The sequence below is a fragment of the Camponotus floridanus genome, unplaced genomic scaffold, assembly GCF_003227725.1.
Source record: "Camponotus floridanus strain SB8 unplaced genomic scaffold, Cflo_v7.5 scaffold8, whole genome shotgun sequence".
Classification (NCBI taxonomy): Eukaryota; Metazoa; Arthropoda; class Insecta; order Hymenoptera; family Formicidae; genus Camponotus; species Camponotus floridanus.
In genome coordinates this window covers 763224-787548 of record NW_020229849.1, presented here as the reverse complement: position 1 = coordinate 787548, position 24325 = coordinate 763224, and the positions used below count along the sequence as shown (strand labels likewise).

General features: G+C 32.4%; 1 protein-coding gene across 15 annotated transcripts in view; it reads left to right on the top strand.

The window, feature by feature from the left end:
• LOC105258693 (voltage-dependent calcium channel type A subunit alpha-1) overlaps window positions 1-24325 on the top strand; it is a 200741-nt gene that overhangs the window by 117035 nt on the left and 59381 nt on the right. For all 15 annotated transcript variants that reach the window (XM_025414293.1, XM_025414296.1, XM_011270118.3 and 12 more), the window contains 5 exons: window positions 14593-14716; window positions 15075-15469; window positions 21982-22085; window positions 23329-23484; window positions 23839-24059. In XM_025414293.1, coding sequence (XP_025270078.1) covers window positions 14593-14716; window positions 15075-15469; window positions 21982-22085; window positions 23329-23484; window positions 23839-24059 — 1000 coding nt within the window. The remainder of the gene's footprint in view (window positions 1-14592; window positions 14717-15074; window positions 15470-21981; window positions 22086-23328; window positions 23485-23838; window positions 24060-24325) is intronic.

Sequence of the window (24325 nt, the reverse complement as noted above, 5' to 3'; positions counted from 1 at the left end):
TCACATTACTAAAAATTTGTTTTATTGATAATAGAAATAATTGCTAATTGTTTTTGATTATTTTTTAATAAGATGATATTTTGCGCAGTTTTCAAAGGAATTTGTAAATTAATAAAATTTAATAGTATTCGCAATATAATGACAAAAACTTAATAATTATTAACAAATAATTAAAATCTGTGGTAAGAGATAAAATGGCATATTACTATTATATTATTAGCAGAAGAGAAACAGTTGGTCAATTAGAAAGCTAGGGAAAGCTGTGCACGAGTCTAATGCGAGTTCAGAGACACATAAGTAGCATTAATAATATTGTTCACATATTAAAATCATGTAAATTAATGAGCAATTCTGAATATTTAATATAATAGTACAAAGAGGTGAAATAATTATCAATAATTAATGAAAAATTTACGATGAATGACGGAATAATGACGCAGTTTATCGTCAAGAATAATGGAGAAAAAATTGTCGCGCAATTAAAAAACCAGCGGTCACCGGATGAGTCTAATACCAGCGTGTAAATAGTGCTAATAGCTAACTGTCCGTGCGTTACAGCTGCGTAAAATGTGCGAGCAAATGTGCGAAAGAGGATAAAAAAGGGTGGAAGGCCAACAGAGGAAAGGTATTTAGCCATAATAGCCGCCTACATGTTGCAGCGAAATTACCTTTCGATTCGACTCTCTCTCTCTTTCTCTCTCTTTCTCGCTTTCTCTCTCTTCCTCTCTCTCAATTTGCTTCCAGAAAGCTTCGAATTACGTCAGTCGCGCTAGCCATTAGTTGGATGCTCATTATTAGTGAGGTTTTTAGCTCGCGCTTGCAATCGATAGGCAATACGTGCATTCGGGGGATTCGTTAGAGACAATAATTAGAGAAACTCGAATGGTTTCATGTTCAAATTAAAAATTTTTTTTTAGTTCAAATTATTTAATTATACGACTTTCATATTCTTTCCCATTATATTATAGACTAAAATAACTAGTCGTTATAGTTTAATTATAAAAGCATTATCCTCTCGATAATTGGAAAAGTAAAGGAAAATAATAGAAGCGGGGTATGTATATTTAGGCATTAGAAGAAATTACTGTACGTAACATTAGCAATAAATCAATACATTAGACTGATAAAAGGCGGCCTCTCTCTCCCTCTCTCTTTTATTTCATTTATGACAAGAAATTAGATTAGCAAAATTTAATTTACCTTCATTTTGGTCTAGCAAAATTTATATTAGAGCTCAGCGAACTCATTCATCATAATATACGAGAAAGCAGTAGCAACGTTCTCTGTAGTTACCGCTTTTCAGATTTTTTGACGAACACATTTGTAAGAATACGCAAGAGCGAGTGATATACAGGGTGTCCCAGACTTAACAAAATCAGCCGTTAATAGACTTCTGAGGTCATTTGAAGATGAAAATTCTGATACCAAAATATTGAGGAAGACTTCACAAAAATGTTCAAACTTATCACGCTGTACGCGGGTCCCTTGATGCGCTATCTCTGAGCGCAGGAGAATGTAACACGCCGATTGGTAATCTTTATTCTTTTGTAGCGTCAAAACCACACCTTCCTCAACATTTTGGTATTAAGATTTTCGTTTCCAAATGATCTCAGGAATCTACCATTAACGGCTGACTTGTTAAGTCCGGGACACCCTGTATAATTTTATTTTTACCACTTGGAAAACGGAATATACGCGTAAGCTTTGAGAAAGAGAAAGAGAATAAGGAAATGAGTGCAATAATAAAAAATACATACGCAGATAATATATTTTCGCGAAAGGTAAATCTTCCGGTGAAACGACTTTCGTGTTAAGAGATAAGGCGGGACTCGTGAGTAAATTTCTCACGGCGCGACGCGACGTTCCGCGTATTTTCCCTCGCAGCTTCCCCCGATAGATAATTTATCGCGCGACCCCGTTGAGTATGTCACTCTCTACTGCACTCTCGACGTCGCTTTTGCCCCATTTACGAGTCGCACCCGCGGGAGGGATATTCTCGGCGGGCGTTTCGGGGATTTGCCGGGCGGAACTTTCGGCCGCATTCTGGAAGTCGCCTACCTTCCGGCTTGATTCCGTCAATTACCAACCATTTCCCGCTATCAGGCGGCATTTACATCGTTGACGAAAGAGTTCGATACGGCCCACGCCGTTGAAAGCGCGCGGCATCCTGTATTAAAATTGACGGCTCGTTATAACTTTTGACGAAGACGTTCAGGGATTGCTTGCTGCATTCCTTAAATACAGGATGGCCCCGAATGTTCCAGCCAGACTTTGAGATCTTATAGGAAAATTAATTCTGAACAAAAAATGTTCTATAAACATGGGTCGAAAAATGCTTCCTTAAAAAATTATCGCTCAAAAATCTCTGATGAGGGAAGAGCAAAAGAAAATGAAACTAAACAAATTTTTTGAAAAAAACGATAAAAATAAAAAATAAAAATCTCTTTCTTTTATGAAAATGAAATAAAAGTTAGTTAAAAAAAAATTATTTTATTTTCATAAAAGAAAGAGATTTTTATTTTTTATTTTTATCGTTTTTTTTTTCAAGAAATTTATTTAGTTTGATTTTCTTTTCACCTTTTGCTCTTCCTTTATCAGAGGTTTTTGAGCAATAACTTCTTAAGGAAGCATTTTTCGACCCATGTTTATAGCACATTTTTTGTTCAGAATTAAATTTCCTATAAGATCTCAAAGTCTGGCTGGAACGTTCGGGGCCTGTATATGCCCTTTTAATTTTATTTAAATGAAATTATATAACAATTTCATAATCATGCAAATGTATTTTTTTTACACACAAACTCATCGTTATGTCGATTATAAAATGACATAAATAATAGCAAGCATTAGTTATATAAATGAAAGCTAATCAATTATTTTCATCGAATTAAATAACGTCATCTCTGCTGCCCTTTCTCGACGCTGCCCTATCTGTCCGATCCAACACCGAGTTGTATTAATCATTGAACGTCAAATCAAGCACGGCGTGCCACTCGATCGCGGTCATGATCGAGACGTATTCGAACCCAGAAGCATTCTGTCGACATACCTCGATTCGCATGCTCGATAACACACATGCATGCACACACGCACATAGAGCGTGCGTCTATAAATTCGTGACTGTTTCCGGTCTTACAGAGCAATGATTTTCGTTTAATAATGATTTCTAATAATAGAATAATAAAATATCAACAAAATTTTCTGCATTTCTTCTAATCAAAGATGACAGATTTCAATCGTATAATCTTTTATTGTGTAATATGTAGACATTAAAATGTTAATTTATTAATTTTAAGATCTTTTGTGATGCGCAATAATATAAAAATCAATATACTTAAAAATAGTACAATTAACCAAAATGAAACAGATTTGATTGTTTGAACAAAACTGTATAAAAGAAGAAAATTTACAAAGTTTATTCGTAGAAAATATATTATGCCTTTATTTCGACATAACTGCATTTGTTTGCATCTTTCACTCAAGACATTTGCTTCTCGGCAGTATTCATATGACCAAAGGTACATTACTCATAATCAAATCGGAGCAAAGTTTGTGCATGAGAGGGTTGTATGTCCAGACGAGAAGCTTGTATTGTAACAGCCAAGTCCGGAGAATGAGTTAAGTCCGACACAATTAAGCCATTAGGATACGAATCCGTTTCTCGGCCGGTTAGTGCAGTCTCATGCTTATAAAGGAGAATTAGTTAAAATAGAACAGCAAAAGTTTCTATAATTTTTTTCTCTCTTACAGTAAAGAAAAAATAATTTATCATAAATTTATTTTAAAAGTAAATATTTCTTTACGTGCAGTATAAAAGACAAAATAATTTTAGAATATGTAAATCTATTATTTTTTATTAAAAATTGAAAATTATAGAAGCGAAATTAAGGATGTTTTGTACCTATTTTTAAAATATTGAGAATTTAATGAAAATTGTACAGAATGTCCTTAGATATGTTTAGAATCTTCAGTACAATTTTTAAATCGATTCACTAAGCGTTCACAAGTTATAAGGATTTTAATTTGCACCGAATTAACATGTGTTCTTATGGGGAACGTATAACCACATCGATTCAAATGACAAAAACACATGGAAATAATATTCAGAATTTGTTGAAAATTTGCAAAAGTTAGATACAGATGAAATATTTGGTCAAATAATATTATACAAGTACTAACTGGTTAAAAAGATATTAAATATAATTCAATCAAGTTAGCCATGTATCTGTCACAAGGCAAAATTCTCCACCAAAAGTTAATCATTTCGATTAACAAAATTCAGAATATTTCAGTAAAAACGCAATAAATATTAAAAAATATCTCTGCGCTGTAGCTAAGATCAAATTGTAATATTCTATACAATTTCTTAATACAGCAATTTCAAAATACACCAAAAGTGGATACATTCGTCAATATTGATTTTCAGCTACTTTTTGCTGGGATTGTACATACAAAACATCCTTAAGAATTGATTATTCGAAAGATCATCCAGAAAGCATACGAGCGTGTATGAATGTAATTACCCAGCAAACATCAATTAATATTTACATAATTACATGTTATGTAACAGTCATATTGTTGAAGGGGAAATTATAACTAATAATTATATACCTGTTATTTTGTGTTTGTTAGGTAGTCTTTGCTGTTGTAATTTTTCCCTTGAATGTAACAAAATATCTTCAAGAAAGTGTTTCTTGCATTATAAAGAATTTAGCAATCGGATTTAAATAACATTACAACTGTAATATATTTTTCAATAAAAGCAGATTTATTCGCTTCTTTCAGCAGACATTTTAATTGCTATTAAGATAAAACAGAACGATGCAATTTTTGAAACTGCCGCAAAGGGACACAAACAGTGTCTTACTTCGCAGTCGTGTCGAATCTGAAAAAACTGAAGAGTTTATTTATTCACGTTCGCGAGCGTGTAAAATGGTAGTAAATCTTCCTAAACACACATAGATGCTCGTATGCGATGCTACACATGCCATTGGTCACACGTGTACTACAAGTACAAGGTGAGGAGGCCAGAGGGTAGCTACGCAGCCGGCAGTCATCGTTGTCGTTGTTGTCGTCGTCGTCGTCGTCGTCGAGTTGACGTCATCGGACGAAATGGCGCTGACGTGACGTCATTGAGGACCCCCCCGGACTTCCCTGCGCGACGCACCCCTTGACGCCGCTCTCCTCGACGCTCCCTCTGCAACGTTCTGACGCCACCCTCCCCCGCGTGTGGGGGTATGCCCGGGTCCCGCAGCCGGAGTGGTGGCCGGGGTGGGGACGACGACGCCGGCTGGGCGCCGTGACGGTCGTCATGGGGTTCGCAGCTACGATTTTTGGCTGGCACCGTCGTGGCAGGAGCCGGCGACAGAAGCCGGTTTTTCAAGTAACGATCTAGCAACGAGAAGGCGACGCCCTTATGATACATAGAGATTGTTTATTCGTCGAGGGGGTGAACATCGCCGCTGCTTTACTCTTATCCCGTTATGATTCGACCACGTCGGCACCCTTTAGGACCGAGACGTTTCGTCGGAGGACGACGATCTGGATCACGGATGACTTTATTCCTGGAAAAGTGATGATTCACGAGCTTTGAGATGGTTGGCATTTCACTGGTTGTGATACTTGTTTGTTTATACAAGGGGAAAGCTACTCGGCGAGTTCTTCGATTCGAAATGGCATGAAAGAAAGCACTTTGGGTATGTTGCACTTTGGGTATGTTGCACTTTGGGTTTGAGTATGTTGCGTAGAATTGGGAATCGGTAGCCTTAATAAATTAAATCTTCCTTAATTGACATATCTCGTGAGTGATGCTGATTGAAATGCTTCTGAATGTAATCGTTGATTGTTAGCGATGATTGTAATCGCGGTGTTTTGCCAATACGCTCGAATCGATTGGTCAATCCGAGTCGGTGGAGTCTGTCATCCGAGTGTTTCGCGCGTTATCGAATACCACTATTAGCGGTTGCACGATGGCATCCGATAATTCAAGATGGCTCGCACGCGGCTATGAATAGATGGCTGTGCCTGTAATGAGAATGGTTACTTGGGGGTTACGACAGATTTAGAAATCCGTATATGAAGTTCCCCTGAAGTTCTTCTTATTTTATTTCCCTTAATTTTTTTTAAGTAATAAGTAGAAAATCTTTATGGGAAGATAAATTATATATCAATGATAACCTAATCATAATTTATTCGATACAAATGTGAACAATGTTAATGAACTTTATGCAATAAAATAGTGATTGATGTGTATGAATTGAATTCGAAAGAAACGAATTGAATAGAAAATATTAATAACCCTTTCTCAAATATAAAACCTGCATAATTATATAGTACAGCTGTGCTTTAATCTTTAATCAAAATCCATGAATCAATTAGAGACAAATTACGTCATCCTTAACACAATATGTAGTAAGCGATTCTAACGCTTATATATTCCATAATGCACCAAATTTACAAAATCATTCATTTCAAGCATAACGTGATGTGAACTTGAAGGGATCCATTAACATATCTGTTTTATCGGCAAAACACTGTAATTTTTGGACAGGTGCCATTTTTTATTGCCTGCATAGAATTAAAATTTCTTTTCTACGGTTCAAGTATAGATGCAAACGGACTCGGCGATACCGATTATATACTGAGAAAGAAAAAAATTATATATTTACAAAATTATATATTTATTTATCGACTTCTTAAATCAACATGGCGTCTAAAGCTATCATCACATAAAGACATTAGCCTTGTATAAATATTTTATAGCTTTTACACAAAACAATAGCATACCCAACAGCGGACTGCACAATAAAAACTTGTGGAACTGTGAAAATTGAATTTAATAAATGGCACCTGCCCAAAAATTTCGGTCCGTACCTGAAATGTCGGTAAAGTAGAGTAGAAAAAGCAGTGCTCTTTATCTTCTTTATAAAAAAATGTGATAGAGAGAGATAAGGGATTAGATGAGGGTGCTGTATCGTGTAAGAGTTCGCCGTTCAATGAGGGATCCCCTTAGGGGAGATGTGTTTACTGCCATATGTAGAATAACTTGAAGGGCAAACATGTATGTTCCAGCATCGAGTCGATTGTTCGAAGATTATATCACGCGGGAATATCGTTAAAACGAGAGCACAGATGAGGGGTTGATATTTCCCATGTATTGATCTCGATGAAATCGAGCCGCCTCGGTCGAGTATGCATCGGAGATGATTTCTTTGCGAAACCCGCGCCTCTGAATCTGTGACGTGGCGAGATAACATTCGAAAAGGTTTATATCTCTTGTAAAAAGGAAAAATAATGGAACGGCCTTGCGACGCGATGGTCGACGGCGTCGCGTTGCTGCTTGCCTGTCGATCCGGAATCGAAGGTCAATTATTTTTAATGTTCCTTCGTCTCTCTTTCGTTGGCGCCTGGCCGCCTATATAGATATATTCGATTCACAGCCTGGTCACAATCTGTCGTTTTCAATTAATATTTTTAGCGAAATAAGTTTGTGACCTGACGCACAATTTTTTACCAACTGATAGGTAATCGAAATTGATATATCAATAAATAACTGATATAATGGTCAAAATTGTATTGGAAAGAGACAACATTATTATTCATTTATTGGGTATAATTAATATATTAATATTTGGGCTTTTTATAATTGAGAAAAGAGAGAAATTAAATATATTTCCTTTCTTTGCTATGATCAATTATTAAATTACAAGGAATATAAAAGAATTATTTTTATTTGATGTTATTTTTTTCGTTTAATCTAGTAACTCTCATCTTTTATGCATAGATTTATATAGCAAGCTGCATTGATATCCGTTAACAATATCAGATTCTTATTAAAAATGTACATAATTAACGAGGCAAATTACTAGCGAATAATGTAGTAAATCGATAAGTTCTTAGGATGTACTCTCTACAGTTAACTAGGGCCGAGATAGAATTAGTATTCTTCAATAAGTTCTCTCGAAACTCTTTGAGAATAATTTATCTCACTTCACGTTTTTCAGAGGAAACAAATATTTCTTTCCTGATTATCTGAGATACTGGCTACGTTTGTAGCTCTCGCTCGTTACTTCAATTAGCAAGAATTAGGATCTTCCTCTGTGAACTCTATTGCGGCATAAGCAGTTTTTATCCAGAGTTTGCCCTCCTAATTTCTTACGGAAATATTCTTCGTCAGAGGAAATGTTTAATCCCTTTAGAACTAGAACGTTTAAATTAGCATCTTACCAAGTAAACTATTTTGTGTTTACAAATATGGCTACAAATCTGATAGTTCCTTTCGTGTGTCTTGGAAGGAAAATAGTTGAAAAAAAAATTAAGCCTTTTTCTATTCTTATCAAGATTATTTTAAAATCATTTTTCTCTTAATGTTCTTTCCAGTATTAAATGCCGTCACTTTTTCACTATTTTATTAATGTAAAATATAAAATTTAATCGCGTAAGAAAATTTAATTTCGCGAAGCTTCAAAAGTGAACCTTACGTCTTTATAAATGTAGTAGTGACTCGAATATCTACTTTTCTATGTGTTGCGGCATCTCTCCTCAATCCCGAAATATTCGTGACTGAATATTTATGAAGTAACCGGTCGGATAAACGGCGGAAAAAATTTCACCGAGAGAGAGCATCCGCTCCGCACGTATTAATTACTATCGACGAAAAACAGAGGCATCCAGTAACACGACCATTTGGCACGATTCGGGTCCCGCCGTTACTTGCTTGCCGGTAAAAACTGCGATCCGACAGAGCGAAGCGCTGCAACACAACGTTGTTGCATAAATCGCGATTAACCTTCGCGAGGGCTGCATGCGGCAATTCGATGCAAGTGCAAGACAACCCTACATTTGTTTTGCGATTGCGATATATTGCGAACAAGTATAGCGTCTGAATCATATCGTTCAATTTCTGCAAGTTCGATTCCGAATTTAATTTCATTAATATCAAATTTTGACAACATGGTGAACATTTTAAGAGGACTTCATAAAAATATATTTAATAAATTAATAAATATGTAAGAAAACTAAAGAGAAAAATGGAGAAATGACTTAATCAGCTCTCTATTAAAGATTTAATTATCAAGTTCGCTGAAAAAAATTATGCAATATTATAGTTATAATTTTATTTGTTATAAATTTCATAAAATGGATTATAAAAAATGCGTGCGATGAGAAGCGGATTTAATTTCGACGGGATACAATGGAATACATTTCACTATTTTAATAATCATTAATTCCAGTCCTAATCGCGTCGAAGGATTACACCTGTTGCTGATGTAACAATCTCCACAATCGCAATTGAATCTTTTCATTACGTATATTGCTCTACTTCACGGCGTGCGTCCTTGCAAAATGGACACACGGACGAGTCGGCGATTCATTTTCGAGAGTAGTATTGATCCCACCGTTACAGAACAAACTGGATCAATTATTCCTGTCCTATTCTCAATAATTCAGCGACGTTAGGCCGAGACACGAACAAGCACTAGCAACAATTGCAAATTATTTTGTACATTTTTTAAATATTTCAACATTTACCTTTTCCTCACATTCAATTTTTTTCTATTCCGAATATTAAGAATGTTTTGTACCTATTTTCACAATATTGAGAATTTAATGAAAATTGTACAGAATGTCTTTAATCCTAAAAAAAACTTGATTTAATTTGAAAATTTAAATTTAGCAGAAACTCGAAATATTTATTTCTGATTTAGTCAAATAACTAATTTAATGTAAACTTCAATTTAAAAAATTAAGCTATTTATTTTATATAATGATATTTCAGGTCATGTATTACCGAGGTAATGTATTATTTCTTTGTCAAATAACTAATTTAATACACATTTCAATTAAGGATATTTTGTACCTATTTTCAAAATATTTAATGAAAGAAAAGAATTTAATGAAAATTGTACAGAATGGCCTTACATATGTTTAGAATCTTCAGTACAATTGTTAAATCGATTCACTAAAGCGTTTACAAGTTATAAAGATTTTAATTTGCATCGAATTAACATGTGTTTTTATGGGAAACGTATAAACCATGTCGATTCAAATGACAAAAACACATGAAAATAATATTCAGAATTTGTTGAAAATTTGCAAAAGTTTAGATACAGAGGAAATATTTGGTCAAACAATATTATACAAATACTAACTGGTTAAAAAGATATTAAATATAATGCAATGAAGTTAGCCATGTATCTGTCACAAGGCAAAATTCTCCGCCAAAAGTTAATCATTTCGATTAACAAAATTCGGAATATTTCAGTAAAAACGCAATAAATATTAAAAAATACATTTCTGCGCTGTAGCTAAGAACAAATTGTAATATTCCACACAATTTCTTACTCAAAATACACCAAAAGTGGATGTATTCGTCAATATTGATTTTCAGCTACTTTTTACTGGGATTATACATACAAAACATTCTTAGGTGAATTAGATTAGAACAATCGGGATTTTAATCTGCAGCGAATCCCGAAAAGTTAGATTTCCATCTGATTAAAAAAAATTTGATTTAATTTGGAAAATTTAAATTTAGCAGAAACTCGAAATATTTATTTCTGATTTAGTCAGAAACCTAATTTTATATAAATTTCAATTAAAAAAAATAAGTTATTTATTTTATATAATGATGTTTCAGGTCATGTATTATCAAGGTAATGTACTATTTCTTGGTCAAATAACTAATTTAATATACATTTCAATTAAAAAAATTATGACATTAAAATCAATCATAAAAATTCCAAATGAAAATAGCTATATATATTCAGCTCCTTTTTGCTGGGATTCTACATACAAAACATCCTTAAAAAGATTTTCTTATAATTGTTAACACATATGTACTAATTGAAAATTTAGATTTTAGATATTTATTACGTAAAAAAAAAGCTAATACGTAATTGTGTTTAGCTCCTTTCATTTGAACTCTTTCGAAAATATGCCTGAGAGAGAAACGAACACACGCTTATCTTCTTATTGTAAGCTTGACGATTTCACCAGGACTGCCATCATAATTATTTTTTGCGAATTTCTATCCCTGGTCGGCGCCGCTTTGTCGGTCGCCAACAGAAACGGCCAAAGTAAAGGAGAAGAAAGGGTCTCGTAAAGCAGGATAAGGGAGCGCTGGAAGTAGCTGATAAAATTCGCTAGACGCAGACGCTACACCACGCTTGCTCTCCGTATTATATTCGATTCTCCGGATACATAAAATTGAACAATCTCGACGCGAACTTTTTCCTTCGAGTCGTTTTCTCGTTCACCTAAATGTCGTATGTCGGCGATGTGACAAATCGCGAAACTTTATCTGTTATCGTCATACTTTATTGTTTTCGAGTGACGTGAAAAAAAAAGTTCTTCACAAATGCTTCAATTAACTTATAACGCAATCTATATGTCTTTTTCTAATTTCAAAACATTTTGATACGTCAAGTAATGTGTGAACTATATAATTATTAGACATTTGATATTTAGCATTTTTATATAATTTGTTTAAAATTAAAGTAAAAATAATCTTTTCGCACACATGAAAATAAGGAATATTCGAGCAATTGTTACATAAACTTGCAATATCTGATGCAAATTAAATATAATGCTTAGAATTAATGATAAAAAACTTAGATTTATCAATATCGAATTTAATCCGTGTAATACCAAATAAATCTTCTGCGAAGAGATGTGCTTTTCTCAGTCACCATATTTCACGCCGCTCGATTGTATTTGTTAGAGGAAAAATAGAGCGTATATCGATTTTCTCAAAAAGATCTCAAGCACTCTTGGTTTTCGAGAGATATCCCAAATTCAGCTACGATCGATCGAAAATAGACTCCTCGTCGTATTGTGCAAATTCAGCATCGAGCTTTTTTTAGAACAGCGAGTGAATTTGTGGCGTTCGATTAAATCGCTAATATCAGATTAGAAAAGTATTTTGATTTATTGATCGTATCCTTATAGAAATTATTTAAAGTTGGTTAAAGATTATTTTAAGTTATTATTAGATATTTAAATTTTTTATTATTAATTTTAAACATTACATCTATGAAATATTGATTACCATTTGAAGAATATGAAATTTTTTGAATAATTATTGAATATATATATTATTATAATGAATATAAAAAATCTAATTAATTAATTTAGAATTAATTAATAAAATTACTAAAGTACTTCTCTTGTAGACTTTAGAATCTTATCATTCTTCGTACACAGCTTTCCAATTCTTTAAATATTAATCAATTAAAAGTCTCTTATATAAGGTATGAAAATAAAAAACAAAATATAAAATATGTTAATAATGTATGTGAAATATATTAATGCATGAAATGTTATAATGCAAAATTATAATAAATTTCGAATGTTAATTGGATGTATTTTTAAGAAAAGTATTTAAGATTATCTATTCATATTATAATATACATATATCTCTTTTACCGAAAATGTTTTATCATAAAGATAATATGTAGATTTAATTTTTTTTCCATTTTTTTGAGGCAAACGTTGCGATTTTATGAGCACAGAAATTTCATCGTTAGCGCTATCGCATGCAATTGATGTATTATACGAAAGCAAGGATGCACTGACGAGAAATTCTTGCCGTGAATTATTGCATTATCATGTGCCTTGATTGCACTTACTCTATTTTTCTCTCCCTTTCTATCACACGAGAGAAGAGCCAACACGCATACAGAGTATCTGTCGCAAAAGTCTCGACTAATGCACTTAATTGAAGCCGGAGCCACCGCGTTACGCATCTCCGTTCGTCATTAATGAAATCTTTTATGCAATCTCTCTGAGGCATCGCTCGCCTGCATAACGAGAATAATTCTGCCGAAATTTCCTGCACACTTTATACATATTTGGTGATTTGCAATATGTCGTACATTTTGAAAGTAGAATTTCAAGAATCTCGTCAAAATATACACACACTGAGAAAAAAATCTGATTGCATTAATTATAATTCTGGTAGATTCAACCAGTATGTCTGTTGGAAAATGGACGAACTAGAATTTTTGTAGGAATTACCAGATGAATTTGATTAATTTCTTCCTGTTAAATTTATCAAATTTTCTGGTTAATAATACTAAACTCGCCAGCACCAAGTCGTCGAAAATTTTTTCCATCTAATCTCAAAAGTCTGTTTAATATTTTGAATTCTAACAAGATTATTGGATAAATTCAATCCAGATTATTGAATAAATTATTTTAAATTTAGTTTGTTAGAAATTAAACTGATAAACAGTGCACTGAGAAAAAAATCTGGTTGCATTAATTAGAATTCTGGTAGATTCAACCAGTATGTCTGTTGGAAAATGGACGAATTAGAATTTTTGTAGGAATTACCAGATGAATTTGATTATTTTCTTCCTGTTAAATTTACCAAATTTTCTGGTTAATAATACTAAACTCGCCAGCACCAAGTCGTCGAAAATTTTCTCCATCTAATCTCAAAAGTTTGTTTAATATTCTGAATTCCAACAAGATTATTGGATAAATTCAATCCAGATTATTCAATAAATTATTTTAAATTCAGTTTGTTAGAAATTAAACTGATAAACAGTGATGCAAGAAGAGGATGCAGCTCAAACACACACAATTAGAGAGCTAGCGTCCTCTTTCTGGCACTACTGCTCGTAAGGGGAAAAAAATTATACTTTGGATTTAATGTTAATACTAGTTCTTTATACACATTTCATGGCAAATATTGAATACGAGTTATGTTAAGAGTGGCAAGCAAAGAAATTAATGTAACAAGAAATTTTATAGATCCAACCAGAAAATACTAACCAAATCTTTATAAAATCTATTAAACGTTCTAATTATAAAAAATCGAATCTTATCATGATAACTAGAAATTCTTGTTTGATTTAACCAAAATGCCTTCAATTATATACGTTTTGTTGGTACAATCAAACGATTTTTCTCAGCGCACATATAAAATATATAAATAAAAAATATAAGTACATAGATATAAATTGTAATAATTAAAAAAAATAATATTTTTGAGACTAATATTTATGTAGAAATTACATTAAATGAAAACTCTTGTTTACATCTTTCATCTGTATACATTATATTCGATGCTAAACATAATCGTTTAACTTCGAGATATTTATCTAATACAGACTGACGATTATATTATATGGTTGACATATGTATATATAACACATGAGACATATAAATGACAGATGTAAAATATATAAATATGACTGTTAATTAATATCTAATTTATCCTTCGTTTTGAAGATATAATAATATAAATAGCGATCACTTCTTTTTAATAAAAATTCTTTCATCAAACTATTAATTAACTATTGACGCATTATTTATGTATTTTTGTGATTTTAATTATCTTACAGACTTTTACGTTGGCAAGCTTATGAAATTATTTATCATTCTTTGGTTTTTAATTATTAATAATTAGCAGCTTATTGATGCTTATTGAAGCTAGGTTAGATTATATTATAATATTAATTCATTAATAAAATATAATTGACTTATTTATAAGTAAATTATATGGACCATGATTTCTGGATCATTGTTTCTAATTCTGGTCTTCAACGTGCAACCAGTCATTAACCACCCCCTTCATCCCTTTTTCAGGTTGGCAGCAGCGCAAGAGGCGGCACAAAGGGACTCTGGATACGCGAGTCAGTACTACGGGAGAAGGTCGAGGTTGGCCGGACTGAGGAGTGGTCTCGGTGACTGGACTAGCTTCGGAGGGGAGGTAAGATGACGTTAAATTGTGTAATAATCAAAATATTTAAAATAATTGAATCGCAAACTTTAAATATATTTCAGACATATATTACCACACTTATCCTTATATTTGATTATAAAAAGTAGATCATTAAACATGTACAAATACATAATTTTATTTATTCCTCATTTTTCAAGATCTCCATAATTTTATTTATTCATTATTTTTCAAGATCTCCATAATTTTACTTATTCATCATTTTTCAAGATCTCCATTTGCTTTAACGTTGTTCAATTTTTCCGATTTTTTATTCGGGTACTTCGGTTTAAAAGCTCGCTATATCTTTCGAGATGTATCATCTTCTGAGGGAGATATTGCTCTTCAGGTACCTGGTCTGGTAGACATGGCACCAGGCCGGGATCAGGGCGGAGGGGCGGGTGGCGGTGGGGTGGGCGGCAAGGGCACCACGTCGTTGTTTATCCTGTCGGAGGATAATTGCATACGGAAGCATACGCGCTTCATCATCGAGTGGCCGCCCTTCGAGTACGCCGTCCTGCTCACCATCATCGCCAATTGCGTAGTCCTTGCCCTCGAGGAGCACCTGCCGAATTCTGACAAGACCATACTCGCACAGAAGCTCGAGACCACGGAGATCTACTTCCTCGGGATCTTCTGCGTCGAGGCGAGCCTCAAGATCCTCGCTCTCGGCTTCGTCCTCCACCGTGGCTCCTACCTGCGCAACATCTGGAACATCATGGACTTCTTCGTCGTGGTGACTGGGTAAGAGTCGAGAGCTTCTTCGTCGGCAAAGTCCCTCCTTTCGTTTCCTTCCACTGTTCTTTCTCTGTAACCAGTGTTTACATCCAGATAAAATTATCCAGATAAAATTATCTAGATAAAATCCAGATAAAATTATCTAGATGATCATCTAGATAAAGAAATTATCTTTATCTTTAACTAGATGAAGATTAACTAGATGAAGAAATACAAAGTATCTTTATCTTTATCTTAGATGAAAAATATATGTCATCTTATCTAAAAATTGTCTAAGATGACGTTTTCATTATGCAAAAAAGTTTTCCAGGCAAGCTTCTAAAAATCTATCTAAAATATCTAAAATATATTTTTTATATTATTATTATTAATATATTATAAATATATTATTATTATATTATTAATATATTAAAAATATATTATAAATATATTATAAATATAAATTAATAAATAAATATTTATCATATCATTTATATACCTTTTTGCTATTTATTTAAATATTCTTTAGGAAAAGAGAAAGAATATGTGTTTATGATTTTAATATCCCATTTATAATCTGCGTCACATTTTTTACAAATATTTATAGTCTTCTAAAATAAACAAAAATATTTAAATAATTATCGCAATTATAGATTATCGCAATAATTATCTCATCTTTCATCTAGATTAAGTAAAAGCTAAATCATCTTTATCTCATCTAAGATAAATTTACGGATCTTTATCTTTATCTAGATAATTTTGAAATTATCTACAGCAAACACTGTCTGTAATTTTATATTCCCGGCTATTTTTTCCCGTGAGTATTTCTTTAACAATTTACTTGCGCGAAAAAAGAGCGAGTTTCCTGAGAAACCATGAATTTTTCAATTATTTATTAGATCCGACACGCGGGCAAAATAATCTTATATGATGAAAAATAAGTAATTTCATATTCTTAAGCTCAGTGTATTGCCATATACATTTTTATACACATTTACATCTCTTACATAAATAGGACAAATCATTAATATTGATCATTCTCGAGAGAAACAAATATTGTCTCGTCCATTAATTAATTTGCGATCAAAGCGAGTGACAAAATAAACCTCTTTCCCTAATTACTCCTATAAGTAAACAAGATATTGGGGGAATCAATTTAATCAACATTACCAGGCAAGATATTCCGATATATATATATATATTTAATCAGCTTTCTCGATGCAATTTATTGGTAAAACTATGAAAAATAAATACGGTTTTCAGCAAAAATGCCATCAAGTAAATGTTTCGAAAATTGGACATTCTGGTAATGTAGTTTACGAACTGGTTTCTCCATAGCCATAGGATTTAAGGAAACATGAACATCGATCACCAGGCCGATTGGTCAGATAGATTTTAGAGTGATCCTTGAATTAGGTCGATGACCGTGTTCGCCGAAACAAACGTGGACGTCGACCTGCGTATGCTACGTTCCTTCAGGGTCCTCAGACCGCTAAAGCTGGTTTCAAAAATTCCAAGTGAGTCAGTCAGAGTTCTGCGAAAGAACAGCAGCGATTAACAAACCACCCCGAGAGAAAGCCCTGCCAATAACAAGTCGAGCTAATAGTCAAGCAGCGGATGACTAACCCCCTTCTTCAGCCTCTTTCGAGTCTCGTGCCCTACCACATTGTGCTTCCTGGCAATTTATATGCATTCTCATAGTTATGAACATAGTTTTAATGTCTTCGGCGCCGAAACTCTTAGCTCGACCTTTCAATTTCGGCCAGTTTCGCTGCTTTAGTTGGTGCGACGTCTAGTTCTGGCAAGCGAGAGAAGCATCGACTTGAACTTGTCTATATATATATCTATATATTTATACATTATTAGTTCTCTAGCATCTTTTACTTAAGTTAATCTTCTAATTACGTAATTTAACGTCGTATGTTTTTCACTAGCCCCTTTGCTCTTAGAGGCTATGGGTGTCTTAGATCAATTGATAAAGTTAGAGCTCATAATGAATAAAAGTTGGCTCAATTCATGATCGATATTTGTTGGATATAAAGATAATTTATATGTATATATATTTATAAAAATATATATACAGGGTGTCAGAGCAATCCCTTCTCAAGAAAAAGCTCTTGTAGCTTAAGTTTCGAGAGCTTTTCAGAACACTATAATAAGGTATTTTTTTCATCGAGTACTTTTCGAGTTTTATGAGGCTTGAAATAATTTCTTAATTTTACATAAATCATAAAATATCTAGTAAAATATTCATTTTTCGATTATCTTAATACTCAATACTTTTATGTACAAAATAATGAGAGGAATCAATTGGTAAAGAAAAAAACATAGTTTTAAAAAAAAAATATGTAATCTGCAATTAACAATTACATATTTTTTTTTTAAACAACTATGTGTTTTCTTTACACCAATTGATTCCTCTCATTATTTTGTATATAAAAGTATTAAGGTAAGATAATCGGAAAATGAATATTTTACTAGATATTTTATGGTTTAATGTAAAATTAAGAAATTATTTCAAGCTTCATAACTTGAAAAGTACTCAATGAAGAAATACTTTATTATAGTGTTTTGGAAAGCTCTCGAGATAAGCTACAAGAATAAATAATAAAAAATAGGGGATTCCGTTTAAAAAATTGAAGATGATCTTTACGTGTCTTTCAAGCGACTTTTCAAGGTCAATGACATCATCTTATGGCCCCCTTCAAGCCATACAATATTTTTCTGAAACATTTCTTTCTAACTCTAAGTAATATCGAGATATTTGACTGACAAAAATAAAATGGGACACCCTGTATATTCTATTTCTTCTAGAAGAATTTGCGATTAGATTGATGAACAGTTTAGATTTATGAATATCGCAATTTGATACACACTGCTCAAGTTTGAAGAAAGCGTATTTACACAAATACATCGCTTACGTACAAATATATAAAAGTTCTTTTAGAACAAAATGTTAAAAATTTGTATATATAATATAAAAAATCTTTTTAACTATACACATAAAGTTTTCGCAATTACATTTTTGCTAATATTGATGGAGCAAAAAAATTCTGCTAATTAATTATGATAAAAAAAAAACAGTTGTCACAAGTATATTTATTTTTCCTTCTAACAATACATTATACGCGTTAATAACGTTTTACATTTTCAATCTAGATATTTCCTAATGATTCTGATCTCTGATTTCTAATAGTTTTGTAGTCATACGTAGAAAAATAAACACGTAGCGAGCAGTTTAGTTGCCGTATTTGATAAATTGGAATTAATCATTATTCTCTCCTGTGATTGTTAGGATACATCTTACTAGATCGTGTGTGTCTGCAAGAAAGAAAGACTTATTTGTTAATTAGTAGTTAATATTCCCCGAAAGTGTTCTCTTCGAAAATAGCAATTTGGACCATTTCGTCTCCGATTACGCCGAAGATGCGCTCTCATGAACAGGTAGACAGAAGGAAAAAAACACACACACGCACACAGATGTGATGACCTGCGCGGAACGATGCCTATATTTAGTGGTTAGCTATCTTTAGCTGCAGTCACGCTAAATAATAAAGTCGACTATACATTGTTAAATGGATACGTGTCCTCCTAGAGCACATAACGTGTTTAAAAGCGCAGCCGTTATTTACTAGATAGTTTTACTTTAGACGTCATACAGATACACAGACGGATTGTTGCTTTGTTTAATCATTTAATAGTGTCCATAATTCTCGAAGATGATTACCCTCTTTCGATTGCTAGGTTTCCCGCTTATATTGGATTTATTTCTTTTTTCATAAGCTAATCAATCATCGACGTCATTCACATTACCGATAGTTAAGATTTCTCATCATCATTATTAGCGAAGGCTACAATTACGGTTTTACTGGAGAAGGATTCACTCTCCTGATATCTTTGCTAAAATTTGGAATATTCGATTATCTTCAAAAATTTATTTCTGTTTCAAAATATTTATCGCGTATGTATAATTCATTTTCAAATTTAAGTAAATTTATTTCTTCGTTTTATTTTCAGAATTTATCTGTAAGAAAAAAAAGTAAAGAAATGATTAATGAATTATTAATTTAATTAATTGAAGATTAATCTGTAAAGGAAAATCTAGCATTGAACATTGTTGAATTATTTTTAATTCATCATTGTTTCGTAATAGAAATATTTAAAATCATTTTTTACTGGAGAAGGATTCATTCTCTTGATATCTTTGCTAAAATTTGGAATATTTGATCATCTTCAAAAATTTATTTCTGTTTCAAAATATTTATCGCGTATGTATAATTCATTTTCAAATTTAAGTAAATTTATTTCTTCGGTTTTATTTTCAGAATTTATCTGTAAGAAAAATCTGTAAAGAAATGATTAATGAATTATTAATTTAATTAATTGAAGATTAATTGAAGATTAATTTGTAACGAAAAATCTAGCATTGAACATTGTTGAATTATTTTCAATTCATCATTGTTTCGTAATGGAAATATTTAAAATGATTTTTAATAAAAAATGTTTTTTTTTAGTAGTGTTTAAATAAGTAATTCATTGCTTCTTCAAATTTTATAGAAAAGAAAAAAAGTTATTTGTTAAAATTTCATTGGTTTATTGAAATAAAAATATACTTTAATGTTTTAGAATAATATAAAAGAAATATGGTATGTATTAGAATTTTTAATTCATCCTCTAGCAGGATGGAAGAGATCTAGTACCTCTCTATCATATCTGTTATCTGTGATATCTGTTCTGGATTGAAAAGAATCTTTCCGGAAAGCTGCTGTTATTGGCAAGAGTCAGAAATAAATGAGAGACGGTCGCGCACGATGACCGCTCAGTGAACTGATATCTTCGAGAAACTAGAATCACGAGTTACGTGCGATTATACTATCGCTAGCTCGCCCCAACATTTCTCCTACCTAGATATACAGTATTTTACATATAGTCTAGAGAAAGAGAAAGAGAGAAAATACGTATATATAGATACATTTACACGCCTATACATCGACCTTATTCCTCTCGTGACGCCATTTTCAATAGATCATTGTCCTATTCTGTCAGATATTTTCATAATATTGAATTTAACATAAAGAAAAAATGTGTGTATCCCTCCGAGTACTATATTTGAAAGATATATATTTTTATAAACAATGTAATGTGATGTAAAATATTTTTATTTGGAATTTTTATGATTGATTTAATATGTCATAATTTTTTTAATTGAAATGTGTATTAAATTAGTTATTTGACCAAGAAATAATACATTACCTCGATAATACAAGACCTGAAACATCATTATATAAAATAAACGGCTTAATTTCTTAAATTGAAATTTACATTAAATTAGTTATTTGACTAAATCAGAAATAAATATTTCGAGTTTCTGCTAAATTTAAATTTTCCAAATTAAATCAAATTTTTTTTAATCAGATGGAAATCAAACTTTTCGGGATTCGCTGCAGATTAAAATCCCGATTGTTCTAATCTAATTCACCTAAGGATGTTTTGTATATACAATCCCAGCAGAAAGTAGCTGAAAATCAATATTGACGAATATATCTATTTTTAATATATTTTGTTGAGTAAGAAATTGTATAGAATATTACAATTTGATCTTAGCTACAGTGCAGAGATCTATTTTTTAATATTTATTGCGTTTTTTACTGAAATATTCCGACTTTTATTAATCGAAATAATTAACTTTTGGCAAAGAATTTCGCTTTGTGACAGATACATAGCTAACTTGATTGAATTATATTTATATCTTTTTAACCAGTTAGTACTTGTATAATATTATTTTGACCAAATATTTCCTCTGTATCTAAACTTTTGCAAATCTTAAACAAATTCTGAATATTATTTCCATGTGTTTTTGTCATTTGAATCGACGTGGTTATATTATACGTTTCTCATAAGAACACATGTTAATTCGGTGCAAATTAAAATCCTTATAACTTATGAACGCTTTAGTGAATCGATTTAAAAATTGTACTGAAGATTCTAAACATATGTAAGGATATTCTGTACAATTTTCATTAAATTCTCTTCTTTCATTAAATATTTTGAAAATAGGTACAAAACATCTTTAATTGAAATGTGTATTAAATTAATTATTTGACCAAGAAATAATACATTACCTCGATAATACATGACCTGAAACTTCATTATATAAAATAAACGGCTTAATTTTTTAAATTGAAATTTACATTAAATTAGTTATTTGACTAAATCAGAAATAAATATTTCGAGTTTCTGCTAAATTTAAATTTTCCAAATTAAATCAAATTTTTTTAATCATATGAAAATCCAACTTTTCGGGATTCGCTGCAGATTAAAATCCCGATTGTTCTAATCTAATTCACCTTAATCTCTCGCGTTATCGAAAATTCCGACCGATCGTCCTGATAGCGCTACCTCTTCTCCTCTTCCCGGGCTAGAGAAACGCTAGTTAACCATCTAGTGGCCGTAGTCTAAGTATTTAAGAGTAGCGTGAGTATTAGTGTAATAGAGTAGTAAGTAGTAAAGTGTGGCGGGTGTGTGTGTTTTTGGGGCAGGATCGTCACGGCGTTCTCGCAAGGCATACACCTGGATATGGATCTGCGCACGTTGCGTGCGATACGCGTGTTGCGACCGCTCAAACTTGTCTCCGGCATACCGAGTGAGTAGCGCATCAGTACAGAAATTGGAAAGCGTCGAGCACCGGTCGAGTTTCAAATTCGGGGCTGCTCGACGCATCGAGAGAATCCGCAGGGATCTCGTATTGTCGAGAAGGCTCTTTCGTTGTCGCGAAATCTCCGGAAATAGCACGGAATAAGTACTCACATTCACACCACGAATACATCTCTAGCTAAAAGTATCTTATTTTTTTTTTTCCTAAACGTGACACAATCCATATTGATTAATTAAAATACCATTAAATATTCATTTTTGGGAATAAATATTTTAAATCGAGGTGTGAATATGGGCGGAGAAACGCGCGATTTCATCTCATTCTTAGCGCTAAATGTTTCAGTTATGCACTTTCTATTATTACGTGCATGCATCTTGTAAAATGACGACAATTGAAATATAAGTAATTAATAAAAAAATATTTCAGAAACGAGAGAGATGATCATTTGGCGCTAAAAAATGCATTCTTGTTCGTGCAATTTTTATGTACAAATAAGTAACGAATAATTAATGCTTAATTATTAAGCATTAATTGCATTATTGCTTAATGCTTAATTAAGACTCGAAACTTCTTTGCCTCAGATTTGGATATCTCGATGATCAAATATGATCCGCCGTCGAGAATATATATTTATTTTTCAAATAGTGGCTAGATTTGACGAGGAGCGAATTAACGAATATGAAGTCAAATCAGTAGATGAGAGTGTATAGTCATATTTAATCGCAAATATATCTATTACCTGTAGAATGCTTTCTATCGAATTAGATCGATCGTTTGTTTTATGTTAGTAGTATTGCCCATATAGATTTTATTGAGAGCTCGATGTTGTATTTAGATGCGGCGGAGGTATCCTAATCCTTAGACAGGACCATTTCGAGTGATATCGAATATTTGTATTTTTTTTTTCAAGTAATCGATTTTCAATTAACTTCAAATCAGATTAATATAAAATCTATTTTTCGAAATATCGCAAAATAAAGTATTTTTTCTCATTACATCTGCGTAAATTGTTATTTACAAGCATCGCAAAATAAAATATTATTTTATCGATGATTAGAGGTCAATTTTGTACCATCACCAATATTAAATTATTATCTTTACTACAGCAATAAGCGATAACAATGCACGAACAAGGAGAGATAAAAGTTGTACCGAGTATAAAATTTCGCATCGATCTCGAGTGAGAATGATGGTTGGACCTAATTACTCCTCGGCGATTTTTTGCGCACAGGTCTTCAGGTGGTGCTCAAGTCTATCATCAAGGCGATGGCGCCGCTGCTGCAGATCGGCTTGCTGGTACTCTTCGCCATCGTGATATTCGCCATCATCGGCCTCGAGTTTTATTCGGGAACTCTGCATAAAACGTGCTTCAGTATAACGGACATGGGTGAGTGCATTCGAAAATTCAGAATCAACTTCTCAGAAATTTTCTCGTAACTTTTTATTTGTCCTATTCCTTCTGTATTCACCTTTCATTTAATATAAAAAATATTTTAAAGTTTATTTAATATAAAAAAAATTATAAAGTTTATTTAATATAAAAAAAATTATAAAGTTTATTTAATATAAAAAATTTAGAAAATAATTACAGTATAAAAAAATTATAAAATAATTATAAAAATTTTCGAGAATATTGAAGAAAGAATATTGAACAAATGTATAAATTTCAATTCCTTTTTGAGGAGTTTGTTCGGTGCTCGCTCGATGTATTTGAGATATTTTATAATACCGGGTGTTGTAGATGTAATCATAAAGGAGGGCGAGCAGCCGAGCCCATGCAACACGGACATCAAGCTTGAGGCTCCATTCGGGGCCAACGTGTGTAACCCTAATATCTCGACGTGCCAGGAGTACTGGGAGGGACCAAACGCGGGCATCACCAGCTTCGATAATATTGGATTCGCCATGCTCACTGTCTTCCAGTGTATCACTATGGAGGGCTGGACTGCCATATTGTACTGGGTAAAGCAAGAAATATGTTCTTCAGTGTTAAAAGTCCTCTTTTCATTCTTCTTTATTTATCTCATCTCTTTATCTCTTCTTCTTTTTCTTTTTCTCTCTCTTATTCTCTTTGCTCAAATTTTGCCCTCTTTATTGCGCACGATTTGTTCCACGCAGTGTCTCCTTTTTTTCGTGTTACATCAAAGATAATCGAGAGTCTCAAATGTATGTCTCCTATAGAATGTTGCTATCGGTGTCACCAATCCTACAACTACTAACGCTTCATT